This window comes from Anabrus simplex, chromosome 2 (assembly GCF_040414725.1).
Source record: "Anabrus simplex isolate iqAnaSimp1 chromosome 2, ASM4041472v1, whole genome shotgun sequence".
NCBI classification, from domain to species: Eukaryota; Metazoa; Arthropoda; class Insecta; order Orthoptera; family Tettigoniidae; genus Anabrus; species Anabrus simplex.
Genome location: NC_090266.1, coordinates 951,304,263 through 951,319,593, shown reverse-complemented (window position 1 = coordinate 951,319,593; position 15,331 = coordinate 951,304,263). Strand labels below are relative to the sequence as shown.

The 15,331-nt window shown below is 38.8% G+C and overlaps 1 protein-coding gene across 2 annotated transcripts in view; it reads left to right on the top strand.

The window, feature by feature from the left end:
* The window catches only part of LOC136864572 (multiple inositol polyphosphate phosphatase 1), a 120,488-nt gene extending 112,436 nt beyond the window's left edge, over nucleotides 1-8,052 (top strand). For both annotated transcript variants that reach the window (XM_067141751.2, XM_067141750.2), the window contains one exon: nucleotides 3,075-8,052. In XM_067141751.2, the coding sequence (XP_066997852.2) occupies nucleotides 3,075-3,243 (169 nt within the window). In that variant the 3' untranslated portion in view covers nucleotides 3,244-8,052. The remainder of the gene's footprint in view (nucleotides 1-3,074) is intronic.
* Nucleotides 8,053-15,331: the final 7,279 nt, after the last annotated feature.

The window sequence follows — 15,331 nt, the reverse complement described above, 5'->3', positions numbered from 1 at the left end:
GTAATACACAAGAACTACACAATTCCAATCTGCAATTAAGCCAATCCTAATTACAACAACAGTATTTTAGTAAGAGTTTCTACGGATACCTCTAGTACTACACAAATATTTTACAATAATAAAATAAGCACACTAAATTCTAATAGGATATTACTCGTATACTACTGTACACTACAGTAATTTTTAAACTACTTTCAGGCGTACCCTAATTACAATACCGGTACTGTATGTCACTACTAAGCACAAACATAAATGAAATTTGCAAGAACTACTGTACTCAAAGATTACCAACGAAGCTAAATGCTTAGACAAATTATTATTAGTATTACGGTCTAATACACACGAAAGATAACACACGAATATAGCAGGCAAGATACGGCACTATCTAAATGTACTGTATCTATACTACAATGTATCTACACTACCGGTACACTACACTGACTTTATTTAAATGCTTAAGTAGCGAAAGAATTGCCGTACACGAAGAAAAACACGAATATAACTGGCTAGATACTATCTAATATATTATACCTTATCTTCACTACAATTCTACTGAAATGTGGTTATGTGATTACTACAGCTTGTGGATTACTATTATTTTCCCTACTCCACGGGACGGAGAATAAAAGTGTCCTTAATTAGGCCTGCTGAAAAATACTAGGTTGTGTACAATAATTTTTCAAATATTTCTATCAAAACTACTCCTACTTCAGGGACTTGAACTGCAATCACTGGGATATATGATATATGAATCACCTTCCTGTCCCACGGTGCCAAGATAATGGAAAGGATATTATAAAGAAGAATTGGAGGAAAGATGAAAGATCAGTTACAAGAGGAACAATTTCGATTCAGAATTGGCAAGTCAATAGTAGAACCTATTTTCATTCTGAGTCAGATCATAGAAAAGGGATGATAATATGGAAAGGATGTAGTAATGACTTTCATAGACTTAGGATATGCATACAACAGCACCCGCAGATCAAAAGTTTGGGAAAGCCTGCCACACAGGATCTTTGCCACGGAACTATTGACAATGATAAAAACAATAGTTCTATATGATAGCTGTTGCCACTGTGTGAAGACAACATCGGACAGACCAGAATGGTTTGGAATTGGCAATGGGCTAAAACGAGCAAGAGTGTTATCACCTTTACTGTTCATAATGATGATGATATCGTAAAGGCAGCAAGGGAAGATTGTAATGGGGAAAGGATTAATTAATGATGTTTGCAGATGATGATGTGAAGAGGGGGAGAAGATGAGCAGCAGGTACAACAGCAGCTAAATGTACTGAATAGAAGGACTGAACAATTGGAATTAATCCTCAACGTGGAGAAGAGCAAGACAATGGCGATGAGTAGAGGAAGTAAAAAAAGGAAAAGGAGATAACAAAATTGGAAAAAAGGAACTGGAAATAGCAGAACACTTCAAATACTTGGGAAGTGAACTGACAGAAAATGGAAGACTGGATATGGAAATTAGTAGGAGGATACAACTGGAGAGTGCCTTTCACCACCAGGTATGAAGATTAATATGAAATGAAGATGTACCAATGAAGGATAAAGAAATGATGTACATGGGATATTACTTACCTGCAATGACATATGTAGCTGAAACCTGGACAGTGTCTCAGAGAGATGATAGTAGAGTACAGGCAGCTGAAATGAAATTCCTGGGGTACAGAAGAAAAGGAGGGATAGAGTGAGAAATGAAGACATACAAAAAGAGCTAGATGTGCAAAAAACTAAATGACAAACTGGAACAGAAAACAGAACAGATTGAGGTGGTTTAGACATATCAGGCAGATGAAAGAAGAAAGACTGCCAAGACAAGCACCGGGAAGACAGATGATAGGGAAGAAAAGATGAGGGAAACCAAGATTACGATGGATGGACTCTGTGAAGAACAGCATAGGACAACGGAACCTGGACTGGAACACTGTTGGATGAGGAATGTTAGAGAGACAGGGCAAAGTGGAGAGAAACCATATTTGCCCCCACCTTGCATCAGCTGGGAAAGGGAAATTGATGATGATGATTATGATGATAAGTTGTTGCACTGTATGTTTATGGTGTTCTGCAGTAGCTGCTCAGCCCTTATTCACCATGTTCATAGCAACACAGTCCATTTCCACAGTGTAATGGTAAGCACTGTTAGCTGACGATATAGATATTGATTTCCGCAGGGAACTAGAATCATAGTGTATTAGCACTGCCTGGGGCTCGAAGTAGCCTTTGCAGTGGCCTCCAATACATGCACTAGCCATGCGTCTTGGTAGGTGTGCTAGCTACCCACTGATGAGCCCAAATTGGCACACTGGGGTAAAACGCTGGCAACCAAGAATGAGTTTGCTGGAGAATTTATAATTTCCAATAGCAGGCCAATTATATTGGAATTATTAGCTGACATCAGAGTGCTGGGTTTGATTCCTAGTAATGTCAGAGATTTGAGATTGGCGGTAGGATTGGTATGTAATTATACAAGTACATGCAGTTCACCTCCATTGGTGGCTATGTCTGAAAAGAGCTGATCTACCTCAAGGAGTATGAGGATACGAGTTTATAGCAACACAAATAAACATGTACTCCAGTTATCTACTTTTTTTTTGTTGAAAGTCACAATGTTGCCTTTATTCTCTCTTGGGTGGTAGATTTCAGAAAAAGTATTGCATGGCTTGGTATGACGCCTAGGAATAATTATGCTGACCTCTCTAGTGAATGGGTTCTCTGAAATAGAAGGGGCGGTGTTTGCCTAGGGGCTGGTCAATATTAACTGAGATGTAGTTGTGGCATCCTTATATTAGGATAGATTGTGTTAGTGATATTGTTGATGAATATTTTGAATATTTGTGTGTGTTTTCTAATCAGTGCATTCTGAGTGAGGTATTTTTCTTAGTACAAATGTCACTAGAAGAGAGCATTGTTTATGTGTATAAATGACTCATTTTGGATTAGGAAGTCATTTGAAGGAACTTCTATTTTCTTACTATTTCAACCCTTTTGAAAGTTTGCACCATCTCTTGTAAGATTTATAATATTGGAAATCAAGACTCTTCTTATTTTCATTTCCAGGTGTTTTGATGGCTACTACGTGCTCACATTACACCAAGAAAAAATAGTGCGGCTACCAGGATGTGATCAGGATGAAGACTTGTGTCCCTTGAATTTATTTTTAAAACTTATGTGGGATATTGTTTCTGGCTGTAATTTTGAGAAGCTTTGTTCTCTCAGAGATGTATGAATTTTAATATATGTAACATATTTGTGCCTTTAATGAACCTTTGTTCTGAGAGGGACCTTTGACTTAAGATAACTGTGATATGAGGAAATTATTGTGCCATCCACTGCACGTAGGACTAGGTAGGTTTTTAAGTTACTGTAAATATGTATCTTCATCTAGTGAAGTGGAGGAATCATTTTACTGCCAAAGAAAACTATTGTAAAATTAGAAAATGTATTTTTGATATGTTATTTTCTTCTTGAATGGACTAAGTGGCATTTGCATGTATAGAATTCTATAATCAGATATTTTGGATCTTGTCACAGAAAGGAGCTAAAAGGCTATGCAACTGACTTTCTTTTAACTTACTTAATACATGCTTTTTATACATTTCTGTATGGAATCGTGTGTCTCTGAATAGTGCATGAAGATATTAACATGTAAAGAACACTAACTTTTTAATCAGAAAGAAACGATTTGTGAATGTTTACAAATTTAATCCATTTTCATAACTTGCCGATGCATATTTTTGATTAATAATTTGATAGTTTATTGCCTTTTATAAAGTTTAAAAGTCACTGGTGTGCACATTTCTTTCTTAAAATTATGTACAGTAATCATTTGATTACTTGAATGTAATAAGGAGTATGCTGGTATGGCTTGATGACTTGTCTATTTAATTTGTTTTAATTCTAATATAAAGTGGAGTGGGTATGTGGGGAAACTGGGAGTGAAATTTCTAGATCCTAATGGGTGAGAAGGAGATAAGGATCTGCGCTCAGATGGCCTTCACTTAAACCGCAGTGGTACGTATAAGTTAGGAAATTTGTTTGGAAGGTTAATAGGTAGGTACATTCAGAGAAACGTTGTGGTCTAGGGAGCGGTGATAAGGGTACAGAGATCTGGAAGTCAAGTAAGGATGACATAAAATTGTTAGTGTTGAACTGTAGAAGTATTGTAAAGAAAGGAATAGAATCAATTATTTTAATAGATATGTATATTTACTAGATATTGTAATAGGAGTTCAATCATGGCTGAGAAATGATATAATGGATGCAGAAATTTTCTCACGGAACTGGAGAGTGTATCGTAGAGATAGGATAGGAATGGTGGGAGGGGGGAGTATTCATTCTGGTGAAAGAAGAATTTGTAAGCTATGAAAAAAATAAAGATGAGAAACATGAAATTCTAGGTGTAAGGCTCATTTCCAAAGATAATAGGCAACTTGATGTCTTTGGAGTGTACAGACCGAGAAAAGGTAGCGCTGACATGGATTCAGAATTATTTGATAAGAAAATCAGCTATGTGGGAAACTACATGGAAAGGAATGTGATTGTAGCGGGAGATTTGAATTTACCAAATATCAATTGGGAAGGAAATGCGAACGACAGGAAGCATGACCAACAAATGGCAAATAAGCTAATATAGGAAGGACAGCTGATTCAGAAAGTAATGGAACCAACTAGAGGGAAAAATATCCTAGATGTGGTGGTGGTAAATTCAGATGAGCTCTATAGAGAAACTAAAGAAATAGAGCGCATTAGTAATCACAAAGCTGTTTTTGTCATAGTTAAAAATAAATGTGATAGAAAGGAAGGTCTTAAAAGTAGGACTATTAGGCAGTAGACTACCATATGGCTGATAAAGCAGGCATGGGGCAGTTTCTAAAAAGTAACTATGATCGGTAGAAAACGGTAAATAAAAATGTAAACATACTCTGGCATGGATTTAAAGCAATTGTTGAGGAATGTGAAAACAGGTTTATACCTTTAAAGGTGGTAAGGAATGGTAAAGATCCACCTTATTATAATAGAGATCTAAAGAGACTAAGAAGGAGGTGCAGACTGGAGAGAAATAGTTAGAAATGGCTGTGGAAGTGAGGAGAAATTGAAGATACTTACTAGGAAATTAAATCTAGCAAATAAGTCAGCTAAGGATAACATGATGGCAAGCATAATTGGCAGTCATACAAATATTAGTGAAAAACGGAAGGGTATGTATAGGTACTTCAAGGCAGAAACAGGTTCCAAGAAGGACATTCCAGGAATAATTAATGAGCAAGGGGAGTGTGTATGTGATGGATGACCTTCAAAAGGCAGAAGTATTTTTTTAAATTATTATTATTATTTTTTTGCTATTTGCTTTACGTTGCACCGACACAGATAGGTTTTATGGCGACAATGGGACAGGATAGGCCTAGGAATTGGAAGGAAGCGGCCGTGGCCTTAATTAAGGTACAGCCCCAGCATTTGCCTGGTGTAAAAATGGGAAATCACGGAAAACCATCTTCAGGGCTGCCGACAATGGGATTTGAACCCACTATCTCCCGGATGCGAGCTCACAGCTGCGTGCTCCTAACCGCACGACCAACTCGCAGGGTGCAGAAGTATTCAGTCAGCTGTATGTAAAGATTGTTGGTTACAAGGATAATGTCCAGATAGAGGAGGAGACTAATGCTAAAGAAGTATTAAAATTTACATATGATAACAATGACATTTACAATAATATACAAAATTGAAAACTAGAAAAGCGGCCGGAATTGATAAGTTTTTCTGGGGATATACTAAAGACAATGGGTTGGGATATAGTACCATATCTGAAGTACTTATTTGATTATTATTTGGTTGAAGGAGCTGTACCAAATAAATGGAGAGTTGCTATTGTAGCCCCCGTGTATAAAGGAAAGGGTGATAGACATAAAGCTGAAAATTACAGGCCAGTAAGTTTGACATGCATTGCATATAAGCTTTGGGAAGGCATTATTTCTGATTATATTAGACATGTTTGCAAAATTAATAACTGGTTCGATAGAAAGCAGTTCGGTTTTAGGAAAGGTTATTCCGCTGATGCTCAACTTGTAGGATTCCAGCAAGATATAGCAGATATCTTGGATTCAGGGGGACAAATGGACTGTATCATGATTTACCTGTCTAAAGCATTTGATAGGGTGGATCAGTTGGACTAGATAAAAGAGTGACTGAATGGGTTGCTATATTTCTAGAAAATAGATCTCCGAGAATTAGAGGAGGTGAAGCTGTATCTGACCGTGTAGTAATTAAGAGGGGAATTCCCCAAGGCAGTATTATTGGACCTTTGTTTTCTTTTATATATAAATGATATGAGTAAAGGCGTGGATTGAGAGGGAAGGTTTTTTGCCGATTATATTTTTATACAGTAATAAATAAGTTACGAGATTGTGAGCAACTGCAACGTGACCTCGATAATGTTGTGAGATGGACAGGAGGCAATGGTATGTTGATAAACGGGGTTAAAAGTCAGGTTGTGAGTTTCACAAATAGGAATAGTTCTCTCAGTTTTAATTACTGCGTTGATGGGGTGAAAGTTCCTTTTGGGGATCATTGTAAGTATCTAGGTGTTAATATAAGGAAAGATCTTCATTGGGGTAATCATATAAATGGGATTGTAAATAAAGGGTACAGATCTCTGCACATGGTTATGAGGGTGTTTAGGGGTTGTAGTAAGGATGTAAAGGGGAGGGCATATAAATCTCTGGTAAGGCCACAACTAGAGTATGGTTCCAGTGTATGGGACCCTCACCAGGATTACCTGATTCAAGAACTGTAAAAAATCGAAAGAAAAGCAGCTTGATTTGTTCTGCGTGATTTCCGACAAAAGAGTAGCATTACAAAAGTTTTGTAAAGTTTGGGCTGGGAAGAATTGGGAGAAAGAAGATGAGCTGCTCGACTAATTGGTATGTTCCAAGCTGTCAGGCGGAGAAATGGCGTGGAATGACATTAGTAGATGATTAAGTTTGAGTGGCGTCTTTAAAAGTAGGAAAGATCACAGTATGAAGATAAAGTTGGAATTCAAAAGGACAAACTGGGGCAAATATTCATTTATTGGAAGGGGAGTTAGGGATGTTAATAAATTACCAAGGGAGATGTTCAATAAATTTCCAATTTCTTTGAAATCATTTAAGAAAAGGCTAAGGAAACAACAGATAGGAAATCTGCCACCTGGGCAACTGCCCTGAATGCAGATCAGTGTTCATTGTTTGATGGCGCCCCACACCATAAAGCCTAGGGTGGGATCTGGGTCTTGTGGGCAAATGCACTCTGGAATTGATTGATAGAATATGCAGACACCATTATTGATTTTAACATCTTGTACTGGTATATCATTGTCAGTGAAAATCTTCCTATGTGACCAAAAGTGAATTTTACAGGAGATGATACAAATCATTTTGTAATCGTATGTGCATAGCTCTTCAGAACATGTTCACACAAGAGGTTTTGGTGTGAGTTTTAACTCTGTCAATACCATGCAACAACTACTATATGCATGCTTCTTCTGAACTAATTCACATAGGAGCTGTTAGATTGGTTGAAATATCTGCTGACACATGGGAGGTTTGAACATTTCATTTTTCACCCCTTTAAAACCTGACATACAAGAGCCTTTGTTCAATGATGTATTCTTAGTAGACCTTCCATTTGGTACCAGAATTTCATTTTTGCCCTCAGAATCGCATAGGAAAATTTTCACCAGCAATGATGGTTTGTCATTTGTTGTAATCAATACTGTTCAGGGTTCAGTGACTGTGAACCTGGGAATAAAAGCAGTGTACTTGTCAGGGAGTTATGAAGTTACAGCACTTCCCTCTTACTTCTTTGTATTGTGATAGACTGCAAAAAGTGCTTTCTAAATAAAGTCTTAGCACAGTGGATCATTGTTTAAATATATTTTACATAGATATTGGTTCCAGCAGGTAGTTAACATTTTTAAAGCTGATTTTTATTCTTATCAGAAGATTTCTGTTGTCCATATGTATAAAATATTTAAAGAAGTAAAAAGTACAATAGAACAATATTGTGGGCATTGTCTCCTTTTATATTCCCTCCTCTCTCCACAAATGCTTAGTTCTTTCCAAAACAATAAACAATTATACATCTTGCTCTTGGTACAAATTGGCACCTTTTCCCTATGCATATGAAAGTGGGAAACTACTGCCTTTCTATATCAGTTGCCTTAAGCCTGGATGTGGTTTGACCATGGCTCATCATTGCAGAGGAATACTTGTCAGCATATTGTTTTTTCATGAAAGTCCAAATAGAAGACATATTCTAGATGAAGACCAAGACTGAAATATGAAGACACTGTAAAGGCTGATGATGTTGCACAGTTATGGGGAAAAAAAATTCCATCAAAGAAGAGGAGGAATTCCACTGCTCTACTGTAATTTGTTGAAGGGCTGTACTTGCTTATCCATCAAGTAATGGATCAAATCGGGAACAGAGTACCAGCTGGCACAGTTCTTCCTCGTGCCATTATAAAGAAACTAATAATATTCTCTTCAGCAATGCAAAAGGAAGACATGTATACTGCTTCAAAAGACTGCATGTTCTGTCAGCAATAATAATGATCTCCATATTCCTTTCCTGTATTCTCAATTTATGGTGCCCTAAGAATTGAAGAATTAACTGTTGCAAGTGAATAGTGCATCAAAATAAACTATAAGCAACATGCTGGCTTATTAAATGAAGTCTACAGCACGTCTGCTTGTAGATCTTGGCCATCTAGAGACGAATCTTCTAATTTAAAATCTGTGTTTGAATTTGCTTTATATCATATTACTCCTTGTTAGAAGTCAGTATAGTAAAATAAAACTGTGAAGACTAGTACTGGTTCTGAACATGAGATAGGATTGCTCTTGACACGAAATTATGAAGTTTCATAATTTTTCCCAGCTGTCAAGACAAAAAAGCCACTTTTCTCGAGCATCTGAAGAAATAATTTTCTTTTATATATATGTACACTGATCAGCCAGAACATTATGACCACCTACCTAATAGCCGGTATGTCCAACTTTGGCACGGAGAACAGCGGTGACGCATCTTGGCATGGAAGCAATGAGGCCTTGGTAGGTCGCGAGAGGGAGTTGGCACCACATCTACACGCACGTCACATAATTCCCGTGAATTCCGGGGAGGGGGGCGATGAGCTCTGACGCCACATTCAATCATATCCCAGATGTGTTCGATCGGGTTAAGAAATTACGAGTTGGGGGCCAGCACATCAATTGCAGCTCGCCAATGTCTTCTTCGAACCACTCCATCACACTCCTGGCCTTGTGATATGGCGCATTATCTTGTTCAAATATGTCACTGCCATTGGGAAACATGATCGCCATGAAGGGGTGTACGTGGTCTGCAAGCAGTGTACGATACTTCTCAGCTGTCATGGTGCCTTTCATGAGCTCCACTGAACCCATGGATGTCCACGTGTATGTTCCCCAGAGCATAATTGAGCTGCCGCCAGCTTGTCTCCATCTCGCAGTACAGGTGTCAAGGAGCTGTTCCCCTGGAAGACGACGGATTCGCACCCTCCCATTGGCGTGGTGAAGAAGGCATCGGGATTCATCAGACCGTGCAACACTCTTCCACTGCGCCAGCGTCTAGTGACAATGGTCACATGCCCATTTCAGTCGTAGTTGCTGATGTGGTGTTAACATTGGCACATGCTTGGGTCATTGGCTGCGGAGGTTCATCCTTAGGAGTGTTCGGTGCACTGCGAGTACAGACACACTTGTACCCTGCCCAGCATTAAAGTCTGATGTTCTGTCACAGTTCGCCGCCTGTCCTGTCTTACCAGTCTGCCCAGCCTATGATGTCCGACATCTGTAATGAGGGGTGGCTGCCCAACCCCTCGATGTTTCACCTTGGTTTCGCCAGTTGTTGAAGACACCACAGCACTCCTCAAACACCCGACAAGTTGTGCAGTTTCCGAAATGCTCGTGCCGAGCCTCCAAGCCATCACAGTCTGCCCTTGGTCAAACTCAGATCGTGCATCTTCCCTATTCTACACACTTACTGATACTGCATGCACCGTGCCTGTGTCTCACTAACAGCCATTCCTCGTCAGGTGACTCTATCGCTTGAATGGGTTTATATCAATAGTAGGTAGGTGGTCATAATGTTCTGGCTGATCAGTGTATATGATGTAGTATGTACAGTAAGAACTGTGAGTCTGATTTATTGATAAGGGTAGGCCTTGAAGGACATACAGCATGTGGCAAAACAAAGATTACTGAAATTACAAACATGCTCGGAACATCCAGATATATCATGCAATGTATCGATGGCAACACATATCTGTGTCAGTACAACATGTGTTCAAAATGTGCAACCTCATGTATCGTGTGTTTTTCATAATGGTCTATTAGATTATGAAACATGTTGATGAATACAGGTTGCTGCAAAGACGCAATAAATGACTGTACCTTCTCTCGGAAATTGGCAACATTCCTAGGTGGATCATGTAACTGGAAAATGGTTTAGTTCAGCATGTCTCGTGTAAGCAGCCAGGGGTTGTGAGATCTGGGGAGTGGGAAGAGTACGGGAAATTAAGTGATCCTCAAAGTGTTCTCTGACAGAAAGGCAAGTGACCCCATTGTGGTGTGGGCTGTAGTTCATCTTGCTGCATCTATTGATATTGCAGTGGTGGTTTCTGGTGAAATTCAATACTGTCTGATGTTCAGAGCATGTTCGTAATTTCCATAGTGTTTGTTTTGCCACGTACTGTATTTTAAAGAATCTAGTCGTCAAGTAAATTGTCTGTTCCATACATACAACTGAAAAATATACAAAGTCAATAGCTGGCATAGAAATACCTTGATCGGTGAGTTGGCTGTGCTGTTAGGGGCGTGCAGCTGTGAGCTTGCATCCGGGAGATAGTGGGTTCGAATACCGCTGTCGGCAGCCCTGAAGATGGTTTTTCTGTGGTTTCCCATTTTCACACCAGGCAAATGCTTGGGCTGTACCTTAATTAAGGCCACGAAGGCTAGGAAAACAACAGATAGGGAATCAGCCACCTGGGCGACTGCCCCAAATTCAAATCAATAGTGATTGATTGATTGATTGATTGATTGATTGATTGATTGATTGATTGATTTATATATATATATATTACTGCTGCTTCCTTCCCAATCCTAGCCCTTGCCTATCCCATCGTCGCCATAAGACCTATCTGTGTCGGTACAATGTAAAGCAACTTGTAATTTAAAAAAAATGGTTAAATACTGGAGAGGTTAATGGCAAAGTACATCAGAGGGGTATGTGAAGGTAAAAACTGGTTCATGAGGAGCCAATATGGATTTAGACAGAAATTTTCTTGCAAGACACAACTGGAGGGATTTCAGCAGGACTTATAAGATCAGTTGGAATCAGGAGCCCAGTTGGATTGCATAGCCATAGACCTTTCCAAAGCATTTGACAGAGTGGAACATGGGATATTATTAAAAAACTGGAGGGAATAGGATTGGACATGAGGGTTATACGTTGGATAAGAACATTTCTAAACTCAACAGTTCAGGAAGTCAACGTAGGAAACCATGTATCACAGGAAGGGAATTGCACAGGGTAGTATAATCGGTCGATTATTTTTCTTAATGTACACAAACGATTTAGGGAATAATGTAACATCAAAAATAAGATGGTATGCAGATGACATAATTGTTTACAGGGAAATAAATGACATTGAGGATTGTTCAGAATTACAAAGGAACCTTGACAGTATCCATCTATGGGTTGAAGATCATAATATAAAGGTTAATGGAGGCAAATCAACTGATATAGATGTTGATTCCCATAGGTAACCTGAAATATTTGTCCTGAATGAGTAAATTTATAATACCAATATAGTTGGTCCGTTATTGGACATTATAAATTTTCCAGCTAACTCATTCCTGTTGCCGGCGTTTCGATGCAGTGTGCTAAGTAGGGCTCATCAGTTGGTAAATAGCACACCTACCAAGGCACATGGCTAGTGCATACCATGGAGGCCACTGCGTGGGCTACTTGGAGCCACCAGCAGTGCCAATGCACTATGAGAGACTTCGTCCCATCTTCAAAAATTATGCCTGCCTGGCCATCAGATGATATAGATGTTGATCCCCATAGGGAACCTGAAATATTTGTCCCGAATTAGTAAATTTATAATACCAATATAGCCAATATACCATAATAGACATGCGTCTTTGTAGGTGTGCTATTTACGAACTGACCAGCCCAACTTAGCACACTGGGGCAAAATGCTGGCAACCAGGAATGACTTAGCTGGAAAATTTATAATGTCCAATAATGGGCCAACTGTATTGGTATTATAAATTTACTCATTTGGGACAAATATTTCAGGTTCTCAATGGGAATCAACATCTATATCATCTGATGGCCAGGCAGGCATAATTTTTGAAAATGGGACAAAGTCTCTCATAGTGCATTGGCACTGCTGGTGACTCCAAGTAGCCCAAGCAATGGCCTCCACGGGCACCTACATATAGTCAGTGTGTGCGAATAGATTTTTGCCCTGCACTCCCAACTTCTAGAACTAGGGATGGGCTGCGAACGGAGTCGCGAAGAGTCGAGACTGCTACCTCTGGAACCGACACTCTCGACTCCAGTGTCGACTCCACTGATGCACTAACGCCATCTAACAAATATAGTCGGAACTGCTTGGAATTACAGTTCCACGTTCTCCCTTGGTAACTTGTGATACGATGAATACAAGATGATCATTAGCCAGCAAACATTAATTATTGTTGCAGGATATTATCATCATTGTTAATGTTGTAGGTCTGTTTTGGCGACGATGATGATGACAATATAATAGTAGTGGTCGTAATAATCTGACAGTAAACCTTTAAATACTAGCCAATATTAACTTTACTCACCACTGCTCCATGGGGTAGGGGGCAACAAGTCCGCTTGCCAGCTCTCGGTCCCGGGTTCGATTCCCGGTTGAATCAGAGCTTTTTTTAATTGTGAATGATTAATACCCCTGGTCTGGGGACTGGATGATTTTGTTGTCCTTAACGTTGTCCACGAACAAATATAATTTCATTGTTTTTAAACAAACTTCAATGACGTAAAACAGAACAAAAAGGCAAGTGCTTAGAGTATGAATGTACAACGAATATTTTACCAATTATTGTGCGTCATAATAACCGCCTCCGCAGTCTAGGGAGGCCCCGGGATCGATTCTGGCCAGGTCAGGGATTTTTACCTGTATCTCAGGTTTCATGATGACGGTGAGGTAGAGACCGGGTCTAGAAAGCCAAGAATAACGGTCGAGAGGATTCGTCGTGCTGAAGACACGTCGCCTCGTAATCTACTGGCCTTCGAGCTGGGCAGAGGTCACTTGGTAGGCCAAGGCCTACCAGGGCTGTCGCAAAAATGGGTTTTTGTGTATAATAATAATAATAATAATTCTGACAGAATAATCTTCAACAATCGCCAACATGAACTTGAAGTACATAATACAAACAACTTTCATTTACTAATGGAATATTACAACAAATGTTTCACCAATTGTTCTTTATAATATTAATAAGGTATTATGACAGAATCGTAAGTAATCGCCAATATGACATTGAGTTATATAATAACAAAACACCGGCGAGCATATTACGTATAACAATTTCGTATCAGTTATTGCTTATAATAATAAATAATAATATAATAATAATAATAATATATCATAATAATAATAATGCAACAAGACTTAATGCGGTCCTTGATGGCCCCAGCGAATGATGTATATCCTGCATAAAGGCAATATTACAACAATTTTGTACCAATTATTGTTAATAATAATAATAATAATAATAATAATAATAATAATAATAATGATAGATTCTGAGAAAATACGCTTAAAATCACCAATATGAACTGCGATTATATAAAAATAAAACTCATTGAGTGCATAGAGTAGGCTATAATATCACAATTTCTTTTATCCATTATTGCTGATAACAATACTAATATAATATGAAAACAAAACTCGTAAATAGTCGCTAATTTGGACTTAAAATTACATAAAACAAAACACTGGCATAAAGTATAAGGTTACAACAAATTAATTGGTAATGGTAATAATATTTTCTGACAGAATACTCTGAAATAATCGTCAATTTGGATTTAAATGACGAACATAAAACCAGCTCAGTGGAAAATCTTTCCAGGTAACATCGCACTCACAGTTAAAAGTAATACCCTATAAATAATATACACAGGAAAGAAAAACCGGAGAGTGCATACAACGTGATAACAAACATCTTACCAATTACTGTTTAAACACACTATCATATTAACCACGTCCCCCTTCAGTCGACTTCTCTGCTTGCACACTACCTGTCCGGTCTTGGAAAACAGTATTTCACAAGGCACTGAGGTCGTTGGGAGTGCAGAAGTATTTCCTGACGAGCCTCGCCAGAGTGGGGAATTTCTGGTGATTTATCCTCCAGTAATCAAGAGGATCTGTCCCTCTGTCTTCGTACTGCTCCCCAAGGTATCGCTGAATTTCAATTATAGTTTCAGCCCTTGCGTTGTGTCCCTTATTCTTCTCTGCAACGCGAGAATCGAAAGTATCCCACAACACATTTGAAAGCCTCATATTGCTGCTGGAGGCAGGATTATTTCTTCCCCTCTAACAGACTGTGCACTGTTGATTTTAACACAGTGGTTTGTCAAAATTGTTACCATCGCCTGAGATTTCGCGGAACTCAAAAATGCTAGGGTTTTGAACCTGGGGTCAAGGATGGTTGCCATTGCTAATATAACAACACTCTCAACATTAGCAAATTTCTTTTCGATCTCTGTAATAAGGACTTCGAATACGTCATTTACTAATGGAACGTTGTCCTGACTGAGGTAACGTCGGACTACCAGTTGCATCTGTGTATGCAAACATATGACTTTAGAAAGTGACACAGATTTCTCTGCGGACATTTCTTTTGTCATCTCATCGAATGGTTCCAAAATCCGAATTAATCCATCTAAAGTTACCCAGTCATTATGTGAGAGAGATGTTACCGCTGCATTAAGCGTAACTAATGTTGCTGCCACACAGTCCTTTTGGCTGAGTAACCGGGATATCATCGCGTAGGTACTGTTCCATCTGGTGTCTACCTCCTGAACAAGTTTGTGTTCAGGTTTGCCCAAAGTCTTCTGCATTAACACGAGTTTCTCTTTAGCACCGCAAGAAGACCTGAAGAACCCAACAATCTTCCTGCAATTACCTCTAAGATCAGACACGCTATAGAGCACGCTTCACAATTAAATTTATAGAATGAGCGAAACATGGCATATAATTA